This window comes from Agelaius phoeniceus, chromosome 24 (assembly GCF_051311805.1).
Source record: "Agelaius phoeniceus isolate bAgePho1 chromosome 24, bAgePho1.hap1, whole genome shotgun sequence".
Lineage (NCBI taxonomy): Eukaryota > Metazoa > Chordata > Aves > Passeriformes > Icteridae > Agelaius > Agelaius phoeniceus.
In genome coordinates, this window is record NC_135288.1 from 2,032,080 (window position 1) to 2,052,644 (window position 20,565).

The following is a 20,565-nucleotide window of genomic DNA, read 5'->3' on the forward strand; positions in this document are numbered from 1 at the left end:
ATCCATCAGCAGCTCCCATTCCAGGGCTCAGGAATATCCATCCCATCACTGGGATGCTCCCCATGGAATTCCTGTTACAGGCAGGAATGGATGCAGTCCCAGGATGAGTTCCCGACTCCCTGGGCTGGGATTTTTCCGGTACCGATGGAGAGGGCTGAAGTAGAGGAATGAGGGATAGGTTTTCCCTCCATCCCACCCCATTCCTAGTGGGAAAAGAGGAAATTTTGGGGGCTTTTACCTGATTTTTAGGATGTGCAGCTCCAGGAGGGTGCATCAGAATTCCAGAATTCCAGGATGGTTTGGAATCATCCGGAAGCTCATCCCATTTCACTGGAAACCTGCATTCCCAGGCTGCTCCAAGCCCCATCCTGGAGCATTCCCAGGGAAGCAGAACCCTTGGAATGCTGCTCCCAAATCCCAGAAAAGCCCCGAAGCCACAAACCAAGGAAACCACGGCCATTCCTATGGGATTTATTTCCACGCTCCCCCTGTTTTCCTTTCCTTGGGAAGCCGAGCGGGCTCGGCTCCCAAATCCAGGGGATTTCAGTACGGAAGATCCTCAAATTCCCAGTCGGGAACAGAAGTGGATATTGCAGCCGGAGCCGCTTTTTCGGGAGCTGCTCCTGCTCTTCCCGGCATTCCCAATATATACAGATTCCTTCTTTTTACAGGTAATAATTTACATCCTATTTATAATCCAGGGATTTCTATCTCTAGGGATTACCCACACACACACACACACACACGCAGGGAAACCAGGAAAACCCCGCCGCTCCCAACTCCAGATCCGCTGGATCTGGTGGAGAATCCCGCGTTTTTCCCAGTTTTTGTTTTTCCTCGCAGCGGCCCAAGCGCCCAGGGCGGCACCGCTCCCGGGAATTCGGGGGACTCCTGAGGTAGGAAATTGGGGAATTCCGGGCGGGCTCAGAGCGCCAGCGGGAGCTGCCAGATGAGCAGGGAGCTGTCGGCAGCTCCGGAGCGGCGCGCGGATTCCGCCCGGAAATCCCGGTACCCGCGGCCTCCGGAGACGATGGCCACGGAGGAGATTTCCTTGCGGGAAGAATCCCGGGAGCAGGGCCGGCTGCGCACCCACACGTCGGGATCGTCGGCCAGCTCGTAGATGGATCCGTCCTCCTCGGCGTGTCCCGGCGTTCCCGGCGTTCCCGGTGCCGCTTCCCGCACGGAGAGCAGCTGGCCGGGCAGGTGCGCCGTGGAGCGGAGCCGGTATTGTAACAAAATCCCTTTTTTCCGCATTTCCCGCGGCTGGAGCCCCTCCGGATCCGGGGATTTCTCCTCCTCGGCCTCGTCGGGCTCGTCCTGCTCGGCCCGGAGGGCGTCGGGGGCCAAAGTGCTCAGAGCCAGCGCCAGGAACTGCACGGGGCCGGCGTGGCCGTTCAGGGACACCATCCCCTTCCCTGGAAAACAGCGGGATCGGCTCGGAACGGGAACTGAAACAGCGGGATCGGGATGGGAGTGAGTGGCTGGGAATGGGCCTGAAATGGACTGGGAACAGAAACAGCGGGATGAGAACAGAAACAGCGGGATTGGGATGGGAATGAGTCTGGGAATGGGCCAGAAATGGGCTGGGAACAGAAACAGTGGGATGGGAAGAGAAACAGCGGGATCGGGATGGGAACGGGAATGGAAAGAGCAGGATGGGAACAGAAACAGCAGGATTGGGATGGGAATGAGTCTGGGAATGGGCTGGGAATGGGCCTGAAATGGACTGGGAACAGAAACAGCGGGATTAGGATGGGAATGGGCTGGGAATGGGCCAGGAATGGGCTGGGAACAGAAACAGTGGGATTGGGATGGGAATGAGACAGGGAATGGGAATGGAAAGAGCAGGATGGAAACAGAAACAGCCTAGGAATGGGCTGGGAATAGGAACAGCGAGATTGGGATGGGAATGAGACTGGGAATGGGCCAGGAACAGAAAACAGAGGAATCAGGGTGGGAATGAGCCCAGGAATAGGCTGGGAATAGGAACAGTGGAATTTGGATGGGAATGAGCTGGGAATAAGATGGGAATGAGCTGGGAATGGGCTGGGAATGGAAACAATGGGATTGGGATGGGAACAAACTGGGAACAAGCTGGAAATGGGCTGGGATAAGGCTGGGAATGGCACTGTTTTTTGGGAATGGGTGCTGTTTTTTGCTAACAAAGCCATTTTTTGGGAACAACGCTGTTTTTTGGGAATGGTGCTGGTTTTTGGGAATGCCACCATTTTTTGGGAACAACGCCAGTTTTTGGAACAATGCTGGTTTTTAGGAACGGCACTGCTTTTTGGGAATAGGCACTGTTTTTTGAGAACAAGGCCATTTTTTGGGAATGGTGCCGTTTTTTGGGAACGCCGCTGGTTTTTGGGAACGGGCACTGTTTTTTGGGAACAGCGCCATTTCTCCGGCACTGGTGCTGTTTCTCCAGGAATGTCGCCGCCTTCCCGGGAAGCTCACCGGTGATTTTGGGGATGCCCTCCAGGCGCGGCACGGGCAGCAGGACGATGATTCCCAGATCCGTGCCCACCCAGAGCGAGCCCTGGCACAGCAGGAGGCTGGTGACGCGCACGAGCTTCTGCCCTGCAGCGGGAAAAGCCGGGAAAAGCCGGGATCAGGGAAAACCCCACGGCCCAACTCCCGGCCGGCCACGGGGTTTCTGTAGGGATCGGCCTCGGGAAGATCCCGGCAGATCCGCGCCCAGAGGGGAGCGCTGGGAATGGAAAGGAATTAAGAGAGGGAAAAGAAGAAGTGGGAGAAAAGCGAGACTCCAGCAGGAAATGGGGATTTTATGGGAAGGAGTCAGCGGGAGTTGGGAAAGCAATAGATCCAGGGAAAGAGGTAAATCCAGGGAAAGGTTATCTCAGGGAAAGAGAGAAATCCACGGAAAGATGAGTCCAAGGAAAGTGATTGATCCGGAGAAATCGATAAATCCACACTGCTGTGGCTCAGGGAGGAGCTGCCACATTCCAAAGGGTTTGGGAGCAGGAGTTCAAGTGGATCTAATCCCAACATTCCTGCCCAGGAATGCAGGGATGGGAAGGATATCAGGAGATCGGGATATCAGGACATGCCCAAAAAAAGAGGGAAAAGGGGAAAAACTAAGGAATTACACAAGTCTGGTGCTCGGAACTAATGAAGGGATTATGGAGCTGTGGAGTGGGAATGAGGCTGGGATAACCCAGAGAGAGAGTGGGAATAAGGCTGGATAACCTGGAGTGGGACAGGGATGGGGGACGTGGATGGGATCATGGAACAAATTTGGGATCCAGGGACAAGATCATGGGACAAAGTCAGGTCCAGGGCTGGGATCATGGGACACAATTCCTGCCCAGCTCCATCCCTGCCCTGTTCCTTGGGAAAGCTGTGGATCCTGATGGGACCTCCTGGGGTGCCCCATTCCTTGATTCCCCTTGGATCCTTTAATTAATCCCCCTCATTAGCTGTGAATTAGGATCCCACTGGGCAGCAGGAAGGTCCCATTCCCTAATTCCCTATGGATTCATAAATTAATTCCCACCCCTCATTAGCGCCAATTTGGCTCTCACTGGGCAGCAGGGTGGTCCCATTCCCTGATTCCCCATGGATCCATTAATTACCGACCGTAATCAATGGTGAATTGCTCACTGGGCAGCAGCAGGGTGGCCCCATTCCCTGATTCCCCCTGGATCATTAATTACCAACCCTAATCAATGGTTAATTGCTCACCAGGCAGCAGCAGGGTGCCCCATTCCCTGATTCCCCCTGGATCATTAATTACCGACCCTAATCAATGGTTAATTGCTCACCGGGCAGCAGCAGGGTGGTCCTGGTGGCCACGTTGATCTCCTGCAGGTGCTCCTGGGTCTCGGTGTGGAACAGGCGGATGGAGGAGCCCTCGGCAAAGGCCATCCAGACCCCGCTGCCCGCCCGCACCATCAGCGTCACCGCGGCCGCGGGGTCGGGGTGCGCCTCGAAACAGTGCTGGGGGATTACCAACATTCCCGGGGTTACCGACATTCCCAGAACTCCCAGCATTCCCAGCATTCCCACAATCCCCAGGAACAGGCGGATGGAGGCCATCCAGACCCCATCACCAGCGTGACGGCCGCCACGGGGTTGGGGTGTGCCTTAAAATGGTGCTGGGGGATTCCCAACATTCCCGGGATTACCAATATTCCCAGAATTCCCAGAATTCCCAGAATTCCTGCTCTGGGAGCACAGAGCTCCACCGGGAATTCAGCTCCCAGCCCTCCCCGCCAGAATCCAGCCCCACTCCAAGTTCCTTCCAGGGCATTTTCCCATTCCTCTTCCCACTCCTGTTTCCCTTCCCATTCCTGTTCCTGTTCCCATTCCCACTCCCATTCTTCTTCCTGGTCCCATTCCCATAACCATTGCTGATCCCATTCCTGTTCCCACTCCCATTCCCCTTCCCACTCCCATTCTTCTTCCTCTTCCTGTTCCCATTCCCATACCTATTCCTGATCCCATTCCCATTCCCACTCCCATTCCCAATCCCATTCCTGTACCCGTTCCCATTCCTGTTTCCATTCCCATTCCCACTCTTCTTCCTCTTCCTCTTCCTGTTCTCATTCCCATTCCTGTTTCCATTCCCATTCCCGATCCCGTTCCCACTGTTCCCGCTCCCATTCCTGCTGTTCCTGCTCCCACCCCTATCCCCGTTCCCGCTCCCGTTCCCGCTGTTCCCGTACCTGGCTCTGCAGCTCGGGTGTCCCCAGGACGCTGACGAGGTTCTGGGAGCTGGCCCAGAGCGACTCCTCCAGCACCAGCAGCGCCCGCACGGGGCCCGGCCCCACCCGGAGCGTCCGCACCGAGCCCGCGTCCCATAAACCCTCTGGGAATGGGATCAGCGGGAATGGGGTCAGGAATGGGGTCAGGAATGGGATCAGGAATGGGCCCCAACCCCACCTGGAGCATCCGCAACAAGCCTGTGTCCCTTAAACCTCTGGGAATGGGATCAGTGGGAATGGGGTCAGGAATGGGGTCAGGAATGGGGTAACAGGGAACAGGAAAACATAGAATAGGAAAACATGGAACAGGATAATGGCAACAGAATAGAGGGAATGGGATAATGGGGAATAGGATAACAGGGAATGGGATAATGGAATGGGGTACCAGGGAATGGGGAACGGGATAACAACAGGGCAGGGGATAACGGGGATTGGGATAAGAGGGAACGGGATAACAGGAAAAACACAGAACGCTCAGTACACATGGAACAGGGTAACAGAAAACAGGGAATGCTGAGCACACGTGGAATGGGATAACAGGGAAAACAGGGAATGCTGAGCACACGTGGAATGGGATAACAGGGAAAACAGGGAACTTGGCACAGCCGGGAAGCTCCAGGTGCGGCTGAGCTCCCCCAGGAGTCACCAGGAGGGTCATTCCCACCTCCCAGCATTCCCAAAATTCCCTTTTCCCACCACACATGGCACTGGAGCAGGGAAGGAGCAGCCACCTCCACCCTGAGGGCTCCTTGGAAAAGCCCAAATTCCATGTTTTTTTAAACAGATTTGCTCTGGAAGGGCCACTCCAGGCCCAATCCCGAGGATCCGGGAGCAGCTGGATCAGGATGAATCCAAGGCCAGAGGCTCTGATCCATTGTCACTTTCCTTCTTTTCATTCCCAATCCATGTTTTTGTATCCAAACCCTCAGATCCCAGGAATCTGGAGCCTTTGGATGCTCCAAGCCCTGCTCCCAGCATATCCCAATTTCCAGGGAAAAGGAGTGATTCCAGGGAAGCTCATTCCTCCCAAAAAAATCGGGATGAGGTTAAGAACTGTCCCCCGTGGCTGCTGTTTAATCAATTAAAATTAATTAGATCCCTTTAATTGGCTCCCAGCATTGCCACCATTTGGGAGAGGGGATTGGCACAATCCCAAAAATCTGAGTTTAGGGGGATTGGGTGGCTCGGGATTGAGCCAGGTGCTGCTTCCTGCAGCTTTTCCTGGAGAAAACCCAGAACTGTGTCCGAAAATTCCGCCGGATTCCCGGCTCTCCCCAACCCCCTAGTGATGAAAACAGGGAATTTCCCAACCCAGGAATTCCTGCAGAAGAGGGATCACAGCAGGATGGGACCTCAGCCTGAGCCAAATCCTGGGAAAGTTACCCCAAAATCCAGGGAATAAAGGGAATTTTCCACCCGGGGGGGTTGGGGGGGACCAATGCCATTTCCAGCCCTAACACTGGGAATTTTGGGAAGGCAAAAATTCCCATTCCTTGTGATCCCACCCTGGATCTGCAGCAGCCCCTCCCCAGGACCATTTCCCCAAGGTTTTCCCCCAAAATGAGTTTGTTTGGATCCAGCATGGGAAAATGGGATTTTCCTGCTCTGGGGCTGCCAAGGGAAGGGGAAAATATTGGGAAAACAAAGGAAAAATGGGGCTTTATCCAAAATGGGAAATCCTAAATCAGGTTTATACAGAGGAGACATCCTAAATGGGAATTTATCCCAATCCCAACAGGATATCCTAAATATTGATCCTAAATATGGATTCATCCCCATGGGATATCCTAAACAGAGATTTATCCTAAACAGGGATTTATCCTGATGGGATATCCTAAATATGGATCCTAAATAGGAATTTATCCTGATGGAATATCCTAAATGGGGATTTATCCTAAACAGGGATTCATCCCAATCCCAATGGCCTTAAATGGGGATTTATCCTAAATGGGGATTTATCTTGATGGGATATCCTAAATATGGATATTAAATAGGAATTTATCCCACTGGGACCCCCTAAATTGGGATTTATCCTGATGGGATATCATAAGTGGGGATTTACCCCAATCCCAACAGGATATCCTAAATATCAATCCTAAATATGGATTCATCCCCATGGGATGTCCTAAAGGGGGATTTATCCTAAACAGGGATTTATCCCAATCCCGACAGGATATCCTACAGGGGAATTTATCCTAAAGAGGGATTCATTCATCCCAATCCCGACGGGATATCCCAAACAGGGATCCATCCCAATCCCGATGGGAAATCCCAAACATGGATCCATCCCAATCCCAATGGGATATCCCAAACAGGGATCCATCCCAATCCCAATGGGATATCCCAAACACGGATCCATCCCAATCCTGATGGGATATCCCAAACAGGGATTCATCCCAATCCCAATAGGATATCTTAAAGAGGGATTGATCCTAAAGGGGGATTGATCCTAAAGGGGGATTGAACCCAATCCCGACAGGCTATCCCAAATGGGGATTCATCCCAATCCCAGTGGGATATCCTAAACAGGGATTCATCCCAATCCATGTGTCATATCCTAAAGGAAGATTTATCCTAAAGGGGGATTTATCCCAATCCCAATAGGATATCCTAAAGGGGGATTTATTCTAAAGGGGGATTTAACCCAATCCTGACAGGCTATCCCAAACGGGGATCTATCCCAATCCCGACAGGGTATGCTAAACGGCGATTCATCCTACAGGGGGATTCATCCCAATCCCAACGGGATATCCTAAACAGGGATTCATCCTACAGGGGGATCCATCCCAATCCCGAGGGGATTTCCTGAGCAGGACCCACCCCGTTCCCGTGGGGCGTTCCCAGCGCTCACCGTGGTTGCGGGGGAAGGCGGCGACGCTGCCGTCCTGCAGCCCGGCCAGCAGGAACGCGGGGCTGTTCCGCAGGCACAGCACGGGCACCGCGCCCGGCACGCGGCAGCGCTGCAGCACCGGCGTCCCCGCCGCCACCGCGCCGAACACCAGCAGGCTGCGCGACAGCGGCAGCATCCGCATCAGCATCATCATCATCAGCAACATCATCATCATCATCAGTATCATCAGCATCATCATCACCCGCATCAGCATCATCAGCATCATCATCATCAGCAACATCATCATCATCAGCAGCATCAGCATCCGCATCAGCATCATCATCATCAGCAGCAACATCATCAGCAGCAGCAGCATCAGCATCCGCATCAGCATCATCATCACCCGCATCATCAGCATCATCAGCATCATCGGCATCATCAGCAGCATCGGCATCATCATCATCATCATCAGCAACATCATCATCAGCATCATCATCGGCATCATCAGCATCCACATCATCATCAGCAGCAGCAGCATCATCATCATCCGCATCAGCATCATCATCACCCGCATCATCAGCATCAGCATCATCATTGGCATCATCAGCAACAGCATCATCATCATCATCAGCACCATCAGCATCATCATCATCGGCATCATCAGCAGCAGCAGCAGCATCATCCGCATCATCAGCATCATCATCATCATTGGCATCATCAGCATCCGCATCATCATCATCATCATCATCATCATCATCATCGGCATCACCATCATCAGCAGCATCCGCATCATCATCATCCGCATCCTCATCATCATCCGTATCATCATTGGCATCATCATCAACATTATCATCCACATCATCAGCATCCTCATCATCATCGGCATCATCGGGATCATTGGCATGATTGGGATCATTGGGATTGGCCCCAGAGCGCGGGCAGGGACAGCAGGGTTGGGATAATTGGGATCAGGATCAACCCCACCGAGCAGGGAGAGAATGGGATCAGGATCATCGGGATTGGCCCCAGAGTATGGGGAGAGAACAGATCAGGATCAGCCCCACAGCATGGGGAGAGAATGGGATCATAGGGATCATAGGGATCATGAGGATCAGGATTGGCCCCGGAGTACGGGGAGAGAAGGGGATTGGGATCGGCCCCGCATCACCAGGAGAGAACGGGATCAGGATCATCAGGATCAGGATTGGCCCCAGAGTATGGGGAGAGAAGGGGATCGGGATCGGCCCCACAGCGCTGGGAGACAGTGGGATCAGAGCTGGGATTCGGGATCAACCCTGGAGCGTGGGCAGGGATCGGGATCAGCCCTGGAGCACAGGGAGAGAGCGGGGTCAGGGCTGGGATTTGGGATCAGGATTGGTCCTGCAGCGCCAGCAGAGAGTGGGAGCGGGATCAGGAATGGCCCCGGAGCACAGGGGAGAGAATGGGATCAGGATCGGGATCGGGATCAGCCCCAGAGTGCAGGGAGGGAGCGGGGTGGGAGCTGGGATCTGGAATCTGGGATCAGGCCTGGGATTTGGGATGGGAGCCAGGACCCAGCATGGGAGCTGGGACCCGGGATGGGAGCTGGGACCTGGGATCGGGCCTGGGATTTGGGATGGGAGCCAGGATTTGGGATGAGGGCTGGGGTTTGGGATCTCACCTCCCGTCCTGCAGCCCCAGGCACACTGCGGGGTGGGGGGCGTTGGGGGTCGGGTCCGGGGCCATTCCCTGCTCCGCGGGATCCTCGGGATGCGGCTCCGGGATGAATTCCATGCACAGCACCGGGGCCGGCACCGGGAAGGATTTGACGGTTCGGGGCACGGAGCGGTTCAGGGAGAAGATCTCCACCTGCCCCCCCGCCCCCTCCTGCCCCCCTCCCACCTGGGGAAAAGTGGGAAAAGTGGGAATGAGCATCCCGGGATTCCAACAGAGCCGTCCCAAATCCCAGTCCCAGATCCAAAACCCCAAATAATCCCAAATCCCGGGATCCATTGGTGTTGTGCTCACCCAGAGATCTCCACCTTCCCTCCTGCCCCCCTCCCACCTGTGGGGCAGGAAAACCAGGAATGAGCATCCCAGGATTCTGAGAGCCATCCCAAATCCCAAACAACCCCAAATCCCAAATACTGGGATCTGTTTGGGGTTGTGCTCACCCAGAGATCCCCACCTGTCCCCCCACCTCCTCCTGCCCCTCTCCCACCATCAGGAAAAACAGGAATGAGCATCCCTGGGAAGAGGATTCCGGCCAGAGCCATCCCCAAATTTGGGATTTTCCAAATCCCAAACCCCAAATCCCCAAATAACCCCAAACCCCAACTAACACCAAACCCCAAATCCTGAACCCCAAATAACCCCAAACCCCAAATCACAAATAACCCCAAATCCCAAACCTCAAATAACCCCAAATCCTGAACCCCAAATAACCCCAAACCCCAAATCCCAAATCCTGAACCCCAAATAACCCCAAACCCCAACTAACACCAAACCCCAAATCCTGAACCCCAAATGACCCCAAACCCCAAACAACCCCAAATCCCAACCCCGGTATTCCGGGCTGTGCTCACCCACAGGAAGCCCTGGGGCAGGGAGGTGCTGACGGCCGAGAACCCCAGGAGCGAGGAATGGACGGGATTGTGGACGGCAGCTCCGAGCTGTGGGAACCAAAATATTGGGATTGGGACCCGGCCTGGCCGCAATTCCCCAATTTCTCCCTTGGAATGGATGCTCCAATTCCTGCCTTTTCCAGCCCCTCCAGTGTGGGATTTGTGCTTTTCTGCCCCAAAATCATGGATATGAAGGGAAAGGGGATGGAGAACCCCAATCACCCCAAGCAGGCAGGGGATCAGTCAGAACCCCAAAATTCAGGATCTGGCTGCCATTCCCAATTTCCCCCCTTAGATTCCATCAATTCCTTCCTTTTCCAGCCACTCCACTGTGGGATTTGTGCCTTTCCTCCCAAAATCATGGATATGAAGGGAAAGGGGATGGAGAACCCAAATCATCCCAAACTTGCAGAGGATCAGTGGGAACCCCAAAACTTGGGATCCAACTGCCATTCCCAACTTTGCCCCTTGGAATGCCCCCATTCCTGCCTTTTCCAGCCCCTCCACTGTGGGATTTATGGGATTTGTGCTTTTCTGCCCCAAAATCACAGATATGAAGGGACAGGGGATGGAGAACCCAAATTATCCCAAGCAGGCAGAATATCATCACATTCTCCAAAATTTGGGATCCGGCTGCCATTCCCAGTTTTCCCCCTTAGATTCCATCAATTCCTTCCTTTTCCAGCCCCTCCAGTGTGGGATTTGTGCTTTTCTGCTCCAAAATCACGGATATGAAGGGACAGGGGATGGAGAACCCAAATTATCCCAAGCAGGCAGCATGTCAGTGCAGATCCCTAAATCTGGGATCCCACTGCTATTCCCAACTTTCCAGGCTGGATTGCCCCAATTCCTGCCTTTTTCATCCCCTCCAGACTGGGATTTGTGCCTTTCCCGCCTGGATTCGGGATTTTCCATCCCCTCCAGGTTGGGATTTGTGCCTTTCCCAGCTGGATTCGGGATTTTCCATCCCCTCCAGGTTGGGATTTGTGCCTTTCCCGCCTGGATTCGGGATTTTCCATCCCCTCCAGGTTGGGATTTGTGCCTTTCCCAGCTGGATTTGGGATTTTCCATCCCCTCCAGGTTGGGATTTGTGCCTTTCCCAGCTGGATTTGGGGTTTTCCATCCCCTCCAGGGTGGGATTTGTGCCCTTCCCGGCCAGATCTGGGTTTTTTCCGGCTCTCACCTGCAGATCCAAGGCTTTGGAGGAGAAGGCTGGAATGTGGCAGGACAGGATGGGGCACCAGAAGGGCGCTCGGCTCTTCCTGTCCTCGTCGGGGCAGAGCCAGCCCGGCTGGTTCTCATCCCCTGTGGAAAACCGGGAGCGCCGGGATCACCCCCGCCCCAAACTCCCCCTCTGGGATCCATCCCCACCCCAACCCACCGCTTTCCATGGATTTGGGATGTGCCTCATCCCCTTCTCAGAATCATTGCAGTGTGGAGGGGGAAAAAATCCCAAAAAACCAAATTTACGGGAAAAAGTTTCATCGTAAGGCATTCCCTGACATCAGGTTGGGATGGGGGTTCTGGCTCGTGGATATGGGATTATCCAACCTCAAAAAGCTTCCAAACCTTCTCCAAAACCTTCCCAACCTCCTTTGAAACCTCCCAGATCTCCCAAATCTCCCCAACCTTTTCCAAAACCTCCCAGACCTTCTCCAGAAGCTCCCAAATGTCCTCCATAACCTCCCAAACCTTCTCCAAAAACTTCCAAAAACCTTCTCCAAAACCTTCTCCAAAAACTTCCAAAAACCTTCTCCCAAACCTCCCCAACCTCCTCCAGAACCTCCTCAACCTTCTCAAAAAGTTCCTAAACCTTTACCAGGACCTCCCAAACCTTCCCCAGAACCTCCTCCAGAACCTCCCCAAACCTTCCCAACATTGTCCAAAGCCTCCCAAAACTTCCCCAGAACACCTAAGCCTTCCCCAAACCTCACAAACTTTTCCCAAAAACCTCCCCAACCTTCTCAGAACCTTCCCACAACCTTCTCCAGAACCTCCCCCAAAGCCTTCTCCAGAACCTCCCCAAAACCTCCCAAACCTCCAGAACCTCCCAACCCCAAACCTCAGAACCTCCCTAAAACCTTTACCACAAGCTTCCCCAAAGCCTCCCAAGCCCTCTCCAGAACCTCCCCAAACCTCCGGAACCTCCCCAACATCCCCCAAACTTCTCCAAACTTTCTCCAGAACCTCCCCAAGTCTCTGGAACCTCCCCAACATCCCCCAAACTTCTCCAAACTTTCTCCAGAACCTCCCCAAGTCTCTGGAACCTCCCCAACATCCCCCAAACTTTTCCCAACCTTCTCCAGAACCTCCCCAACATCCCCCAAACTTTTCCAAGCCTTCTCCAGAACCTCCCCAACACTCCCCAAACTTTTCCAAGCCTTCTCCAAAAACCTTCCAAACCTTTTCCAGAACCCCCCCAGCCTTCCCAGGAAATTCCCAAACCTTCTCCCCAAGCTTCCCCAAAGCCTCCCAAACCTCCTCCAGGCCCTCCCCGTTCTCCTCCCTCCCCTGGCTCCCGGTTTCCCCCGGGTTTCGGGCAGAGCGGGACTCACGCAGGCCGATCTTGGCCAGGTGCAGCCGGTTCACCCAGGAGATCTTGCTCAGGGGGCTGGGGGTGATGAACACCACCATGACACTGATGGGGCGCCCCGACCTGCGGGCACGGCGGCCTTCAGCCTCATCCTCATCATCGTTATCCTGATCCCCATCAGCCCCAGCCCCATCATCCTCCTCCTCCTCATCATCTTCATCCTCCTCCTCACCATCGTTATCCTCATCCCCATCCTCCTCCTCATCTTCATCCTCCCCATTATCCTCATCCCCATCACCTTCCTCCTCCTCATCTTCATTCTCCTCCTCACCATAATTTGTCCTCATCCCCATCTTCCTCTTCCTCATCTTCATCCTCATCCCCATCGTCTTCCTCTTCCTCATCTTCATCCTCCTCCCTCCTCACCATCATTCTCATCCCCATCATCCTCCTCATCTTCATTCCTCATCCCCATCATCCTCCTCCTTCTCATCTTCATCCTCATCCCTATCATTCTCCTCCTCCTCATCCTCCTCCTCATCTTCTTCATTCTTCTCATCCTCTTCACCTTCATCCTGCTCTTCTTTCTCCTCATCCTTTCTCCTCTTCCTCCTCATCTTCCTCATCCCCATCATCCTCCTCCTCACCATCATTATCCTCATCATCTTCACCCTCATTCCCATCATCCTCCTCCCCATCATCTTCCTCATCCTCCTCATCATCTTCATCCTGCTCTTTTTCCTCCTCCACCTCCTCCTTTCTCCTCTCCCTCATCCCCATCTTCCTCATCCTCTTCTTCCTCATCATCTTCATCCTGCTCTTCATCCTCCCCATCCTCCTCTCTCTCTTCTTCTTCCTCACCCTCACCCTCATCCTCCCCATCTTCCTTCTCCTCCCCCTCCATATCCCACATTCCCGCCTCACTTGTCGGGTTTCCCGGGCAGCAGCAGCCGCAGCCGGCACTTGTTGGCCGAGTGGATCTCTTCCTCCTTGACCTTCATCATCCTCTGCAGGGCCAGGCACCAGTCCTGCGCCACCGTCATGTTCAGGTTCTGGAGAACACCGGGAATGGTTCCTCAGAGCCGGGACCAGCCCGGATCCCGCCCGGAGGAGCTGCGGCGGTTCCCAGGAATGCGGCGGTTCCCAGAAATGCAACAGTTCCCGGAAATGCAGCGGTTTCTGGGAATGCAGCAGTTCCCAGGAATGTGGCAGTTCCCAGAAATGCGGGCGGTTCCCAGAAATGCAGCAGCTCCCGGGAATGCGGCAGTTCCTGGGAATGTGGCAGTTCCCGGGAATGTGGCAGTTCCCAGGAATGCGGCAGTTCCTGGAAGCGCAGCGGTTCCTGGGAATGCAGCAGTTCCCAGGAGCACAGCGGTTCCCAGGAATGCAGTGGTTCCCAGAAATGCAGCAGCTCCTGGGAATGCGGCGGTTCCTGGGAATGCGGCAGTTCCCAGGAATGCGGCAGTTCCTGGAAGCGCAGCAGTTCCCAGGAATGCGGCAGTTCCCAGGACATGCGGCAGTTCCTGGGAATGCAACAGTTCCTGGAAGTGAAGCAGTTCCCAGGAGCGCAGTGGCTCCCAGAAATGCAGAATGCAGCGGTTCCCAGGAGCACAGCGGTTCCCAGGAATGCAGCAGTTCCCAGGAGCACAGCGGTTCCCAGGAGCGCAGCAGTTCCTGGGAATGCGGGCAGTACCCAGGAATGCGGGCAGTTCCCAGGAATGCGGTGGTTCCCAGGAATGTGGGCGGTTCCCGGGAATGCGGCAGTTCCCAGGAGTGCAGTGGTTCCCAGGAGCGCAGCAGTTCCTGGGAATGCGGGCAGTTCCCAGGAATGCGGTGGTTCCCGGGAATGCGGGTGGTTCCCGGGAATGCGGCGGTTCCCAGGAATGCGGCGGTTCCCGGGAATGCGGCGGTACCTGGTAGGTGCCGTGCAGGGTGCTGACGAGCAGCGTGATCTGCTCCACCACCGCCAGGTCCTTCTGCAGGTCCTGCAGCTCCTGGAAGAGCCGCGGGGGGCCCAGGTAGACCTTATCTTCGGGGAGAAAAACCGGGATTTCAGCGCACGGAGCGCCACGGGATCCACCAGGATGGAGAAGATCCGAGATGGAGCCCAGCCCGTGACCCAACACCACCAGGGACGGCCCCGAGCGGGGCCGCGGGGTCAAACATCTCCATGGATGGGGACTCCCGGAGTGGTGAAATCCCCCGGATCCAGCCCAGGGAGGTTCTCCTGCCAGGAATGAGGCTGGAGTGCCACATCCGTGACTGCATCACCTCCCAGAGTGGTGAAATCTGCCTAAAATCCCCCAAATCCCAGCCCAGGGAGGCTCTCCTACTGGGAATGAGACTGGAGCTCCACATCTGTGACTCCACCACCTCCCAGAGCAGTGCAATCCCCTAAAACCCCCTAAAACCCCCCAAATCACATCCCACCAAGGGCATCCCACCAGGAATGAGGCCCGGACCATCTCCCAGAATGGTGAAATCCCCTAAAACCCCCTCAAATCCCCTACAACGCCCCCAAATCCCCGCCCAGGGAGGTTCTCCCACCAGGAATGAGGCCCCGAGTGCTGCATTGGTGACTCCACCACCCCTCAGATGGGTAAAATGCCCTAGAACACCCCCAAATCCCCTAAACCCCCCCCAAATCCCCTAAAACACCCCCAAATCCCCTAAAACCCATCAAATTCCCCAGAACACCCCCAAATTCCCCAGAACACCCCCAAATCCCCTAGAACCCATCAAATCCCAGCCCAGGGAGGTTCTCCCACCAGGAACGAGGCCCTGAGTGCTGCACTGGTGACTCCACCACCCTTCAGATGGGTAAAATGCCCTAGAACACCCCCAAATCCCCTAAACCCCCCCCAAATCCCCTAGAATACCCCCAAATCCCCTAGAACCCATCAAATCCCAGCCCAGGGAGGTTCTCCCACCAGGAACAAGGCCCCAAGTGCTGCATTGGTGACTCCACCACCCCTCAGATGGGTAAAATGCCCTAGAACACTCCAAATCCCCTAAAACCTCCCCCAAATCCCCTAAAACACCCCCAAATCCCCTAAAACCCATCAAATTCCCCAGAACACCCCCAAATCCCCTAGAATACCCCCAAATCCCCTAAAACCCCCCAAATCCCCACCGAGGGAGGTTCTCCCACCGGGAACGAGGCCCCAAGTGCTGCACTGGTGACTCCACTACCCCTCAGATGGGTAAAATGCCCTAGAACACCCCCAAATGCCCTAAAACCCCCCAAAATCCCCTACAACAGCCCCAGATCCCTGCCCAGGCAGGCTGTCCCACCAGGAGCAAGGCCCCGGGCGCTGCCTTGGTGACTCCAGCGCCCCTCAGAGGGGCGAGAGCCCCGCGCCCCCCAGGTGCCCCCGGGAGCTCACTGTGGGCGGCCTGGCCGGCGGGCGCGTGCCAGCGCTGGCCGGCGTTGGCCGCGGCCGCGGCGCTGTCCTTGTCACCGGCGCCGCTCTCCTGGCCCACCTCCACCACCTGCACCTGCGGGAGGGCCGTGCTCCACTTCAGCACGTACTTGGGGCCCAGCGGCACCAGGCTGCTGATTTCCAGCTGGCCTCTGCCAAGGCAAGAATTCCAGGTCAAGGAAATCCCGGATTTTCCCAAAATCCATGGGTTTTCCCAAGAAACCACCCCCTGCCCTGGTTTTTTCTCCCCCACAAAAATACGCGTCCTGCAAGCCGAGCACCCCACGCCATGCAGGAACCCCAGAATGTGGGGCCACTGATTTCCAGCTGGCCTCTGCCAATCTTTGCCAAGTCAAAACCCCCCCGGATTTTCCCAAAAACCATGGATTTCCCCCCGGAAAAGGCATCCCGCAGAACGAGCACCCCACACCGTGCAGGAACCCCCAAAGGTGGGGCACACAACACAGCACAGCACACCTGGCACCTACCCTGCAGGCACTGGTCTGGAGAGGGGAAAAAGGGGGGATTCAGTGGGATTTTGGGAATTTCGTGAGGTTTTCCCAGTTGGCAGCATCAAATCCCGCCAACTCCACTCCATTCCCAAATCCAACAGCAGCTCTGAGACCCCACAGCAGCAGGGAGGGAGACAGGCCAAAGGTGGGTAGGCAAACCCCAAACTTGATGGGATCTCCCAAAAAAAACCGAACTCAATGGGGATCCCCCCCAAAAACCCCAAACTCAATGGGAATTCTCCCAAAAAAACCAAACTCAATGGGAATTCTCCCAAAAACCCTAAACATAATGGGATTTCCCCCAAAAACCTCAGACTGGGTAGGATCCCCCCTTAAAAACCCCAAACTCAGTGGGATTCCTCTAAAAACCCCAAATTTGATGGGATTCCCCCCAAAAACCTCAAACCCAATGGGAACCCCCCCAAAACCTCCAACTCAATGGGGATCCACCCCAGACACCCCAAACTCGATGGGATTTCCCCCAAAAATGAGGAGAAGGAGGAGGAGGAGGAGGAGAAGGAGAAGGAGAAGGAGAAGAAGGAGAAGGAGAAGAAGGAGAAGGAGAAGGAGGAGAAAGAGGAGGAGGAGAACGAGGAGGATGAGAGCAGGATGAGGACAACGAGGAGGACGAGGAGGAAAACAAGGATGAGGAGGAGGAAGGTGAGGACGACAAGGAGGAAGAAGAGGATGGGGATGTGCTGAGATCTCCCGAGGGTTCTGGGGTCGGGAGGTGCCCCGCACGTACTTGAAGTTGACGTTGGCGCAGACCAGGAGGTCGCTGAGCAGGAACACCTTCCTCTCCTTGGACTTGAGCAGCTGCCCGCGGTCCCCGTACACCGTCTCGGTCAGCGTCTCGCACAGCAGCAGCTGCCGCTGCCCCGAGCTCAGCAGCTGCAGGACAACCCCCAGATGGTGACTCCAGGCTGGAGATGCCACCCCGGAGTGGCCAATCCCACCACGGAGTCGGAATCGTCAATTCCCAGCATTGACAAAAAAATAAAGCGGCTCCAAGAGGTCCCCAGCTTCCCGCAGAACCTCCCACAACCTCCTCCAGAACCTCACGGAAAACATCTCCAGAACCTCTGAAAAACTTTCTCAAGAACGTCTCTAAACCTTCTCCACCACTCCCCAGAAGGTCTCCAGAAGGTCCCCAACCTTCTCTAGAACCTCCCAAAACCTTCTCCAAAAGCTCCCAAAACCTTCTCCAAAAGCTCCCATAACGTTCTCCAAAAGTTCCCAAAACGTTCTCCAAAAGCTCCCCATCTCCTCCAGAATCTCCCCAATCCTTCTCCATATCCTCCCAAAAACCTTCTCCAGATCCTCCCAAAAACCTCCTCCAAAAGCTCCCAAACCTCCTTCAGAACCTCCCAGAAACCTTCTCCAGAACCTGAAGACTCCACACATGGAGTGGGAGCTCCAAATCCAAACCCAGCAGATCCTCGGGGAGGAATTCCCAAATTCCACCCTCAAGGCTTGGTTTGGATCAAGATCCTCTGGGAGCAAACAGGGATCCTGCTTCCCAAAAAAACCCAGTGTGGGCAGGGAGCCACAAATCCCACCCAGCAGCTCCAAACCCTGCTGAGGATCAGGATGAGGAGGAGGAGGAAGAAGATGAGGAGGAGGAGGAGGAGGAGGAGGAAGAGGAGGAAGAGGAGGAGGAAGAGGAGGAAGAGGAGGAGGAAGAGGAGGAAGATGAGGAGGAAGAGGAGGAGGAGGAGGAGGAAGAAAAAGAAGATGAGGAAGATGAGGTGAGGACAAGGAGGACGAGGAGAATGAGGACGAGGAGGAGGAGGAGGAAGATGAGGAGGAAGAGGAGGAGGAGGAAGAGGAGGAGGAAGAGGAGGAGGAGGAGGAAGATAAAGAAGATGAGGAAGATGAGGTGAGGACAAGGAGAACGAGGAAAATGAGGACGAGGAGGACGAGGATGTGGGTGAGGAGGAGGATGAGGAGGATGAAGAAAAGGAGGATGAGGGAAATGAGGTGAGGACAAGGAGGACGAGGACCATAAGGCTGAGGATGAAGACGAGCCGGAGGATGAGGATGAGGATGAAGGTGATGAGGAGCCCCCACCTTGTTGAAGCTGCTGCGGTCGCTGATGCTCTTGCTGAGCTGCTGCATCTCGGCCACCTGGTCGGCCAAGCGCTTCTGCTCGTTGAGCTTCTCGGCCAGCGTCTCCAGCTCGGTCAGCGCCAGCTGCAGCGACAGGCGGTCGGCGTGGCCACGCGGGGTGTTCTTCAGCATGTCCTGGGACACGGAAACACCGGGAATGGCCCTGAGGAACCACCACGGCAACGCTTACGGAGCCTCCCACACCGAGGTCTGGAGGATGATCCTTGGGTGGATCCAAAAAATCCAAGCAGGGCGCCCACTCCAAAGTGTGTCTCTGTCATGCAGCCTCCAAAAGGTGCTTCTCCAGAACCTCCCAAAAACCTTCTCCAGAACCTCCTCAAAACCTTCTCCAGAACCTCCTCAGTCCTTGTCCAGAACCTCCTCAAAACCTTCTCTGGAGCCTCCCCAGTCCTTGTCCAGAACCTCCAAAAACCTTCTCCAGAACCTCCCAAAAACCTTCTCCAGAACCTCTTCAAACCTTCTCCAGAGCCTCCTCAAAACCTTTTCTAGAATCTCTGCAACCTTGCCCAAAACCTCTCCGAAACCTTCTCCAGAACCTCTCCGAAACCTCCTCCAAAAGCTCCCCAAAACCTTTTCCAGAACCTCCAAAAACCTTCTCCAAGAGCTCCCCAAAATCTTCTCCTAAAGTTCCCCAAGACCTTCTCCAGAGCCTCCCCAACCAAAGTCCTCCAGAACCTCCCTTCTCTCACTGGCCGAAAGATGGACTGAGGGAATTGGGAGCACTTTGGGCACCTCCAAATTCAAAGCTTAGGAGATGATCCTTGGGATGGATCCAAAAATAAAAAAAAATCAAAAAAATCCACAAAAACTGGCATTGTCCTGCAGCACCCAAACACCTGCATCTCCAGAACCTCCCTGAAACCTTCTCCAAAAGCTCCCTGATGTCCTCCAGAACCTCCCTGATGTCCTCCAGAACCTCTCCCTCGTCTCACCTGCAGGAGCAGGATGAACTGAGGGAACCTCTGGATGGGCTTCACCATCAGCCCGTAGAGCGTGACACGGTCGGCGCTGGCCATCTGCCGCTTCTGCCGGGGGAAAATGCCACAAAAACGGGTGTTTTTTGGGAAAATGCCATAAAAAGGGGATTTTTGGGAAAAGCGGAGCCGCGGAGGGGCGGCGCTGACCTTGAGGAAGTCCAGGAAGGCAGGTTTGGTCAGACAGGCCTTCTTGATCAGGGACATGGCCGTGGTGAAGTTGTTGACGTAGTCGCTGTAGACGTCCAGCACCATGGACTTGGAGAACTGGGAGAGGATGGGAGAGCGGGAATGGCGTGGGGCTTCCCAAAAATGGCATGGGGCTTCCCAAAAAAAAGGGTGGGGCTTCCCAAAAAACAGGGTGGGCAAGCTGCTGGGGCTGTCCCACCACTCCAATCCTCCACCCATCCCTGGTGGGATCCCAAGGGGTGTTTGGGGCTGATTCCTGATTTTTCTTCCTACTGAGGTCTCAAGTCCGGCACCATGGACTTGGAGAACTGGGAAAGGAAGGGAGAGTGGGAATGGTGTGGGGCTTCCCAAAAAATGGGAATTTGTGGAATGCTGGGGGTGTGGCATCACTCCGATCCTTCACCCATTCCTGGTCGGATTCCAAGAAAAGTTTGGTGGAGATTCCCAGTTTTTTATCCTACCAAGGCCATGAGTCAAGCACCATCGACTTGGGAGAATAGGGAGAGGACAGGACACTGGGAATGAGGTGGGGATTCCCAAAAAACGGGCTGGGCAAAGCGTGGGGTGCTGGGGGCATCCCAATTTGGGCTCCATCACTCCACTCATCCCTGGTGGGATCCCAAGGGATTTTGGGGGTGATTCCTG

The 20,565-nt window shown here is 55.0% G+C and overlaps 1 protein-coding gene across 4 annotated transcripts in view; it reads right to left on the minus strand.

Annotated features, from left to right (window-relative positions):
- Nucleotides 1-455: 455 nt before the first annotated feature.
- ARHGEF10L (Rho guanine nucleotide exchange factor 10 like) overlaps nucleotides 456-20,565 on the minus strand; it is a 42,563-nt gene continuing 22,453 nt past the window's right edge. For all 4 annotated transcript variants that reach the window (XM_077190157.1, XM_077190156.1, XM_077190158.1 and 1 more), the window contains 16 exons: nucleotides 19,882-19,998; nucleotides 19,690-19,782; nucleotides 18,698-18,871; nucleotides 17,373-17,518; nucleotides 16,080-16,267; nucleotides 14,607-14,722; nucleotides 13,618-13,745; nucleotides 12,716-12,816; nucleotides 11,344-11,465; nucleotides 10,122-10,208; nucleotides 9,218-9,438; nucleotides 7,579-7,733; nucleotides 4,689-4,831; nucleotides 3,786-3,960; nucleotides 2,458-2,580; nucleotides 456-1,415 (listed from right to left, as the gene is read on the minus strand). In XM_077190157.1, the coding sequence (XP_077046272.1) occupies nucleotides 925-1,415; nucleotides 2,458-2,580; nucleotides 3,786-3,960; nucleotides 4,689-4,831; nucleotides 7,579-7,733; nucleotides 9,218-9,438; nucleotides 10,122-10,208; nucleotides 11,344-11,465; nucleotides 12,716-12,816; nucleotides 13,618-13,745; nucleotides 14,607-14,722; nucleotides 16,080-16,267; nucleotides 17,373-17,518; nucleotides 18,698-18,871; nucleotides 19,690-19,782; nucleotides 19,882-19,998 (2,580 nt within the window). In that variant the 3' untranslated portion in view covers nucleotides 456-924. The remainder of the gene's footprint in view (nucleotides 1,416-2,457; nucleotides 2,581-3,785; nucleotides 3,961-4,688; nucleotides 4,832-7,578; nucleotides 7,734-9,217; nucleotides 9,439-10,121; nucleotides 10,209-11,343; nucleotides 11,466-12,715; nucleotides 12,817-13,617; nucleotides 13,746-14,606; nucleotides 14,723-16,079; nucleotides 16,268-17,372; nucleotides 17,519-18,697; nucleotides 18,872-19,689; nucleotides 19,783-19,881; nucleotides 19,999-20,565) is intronic.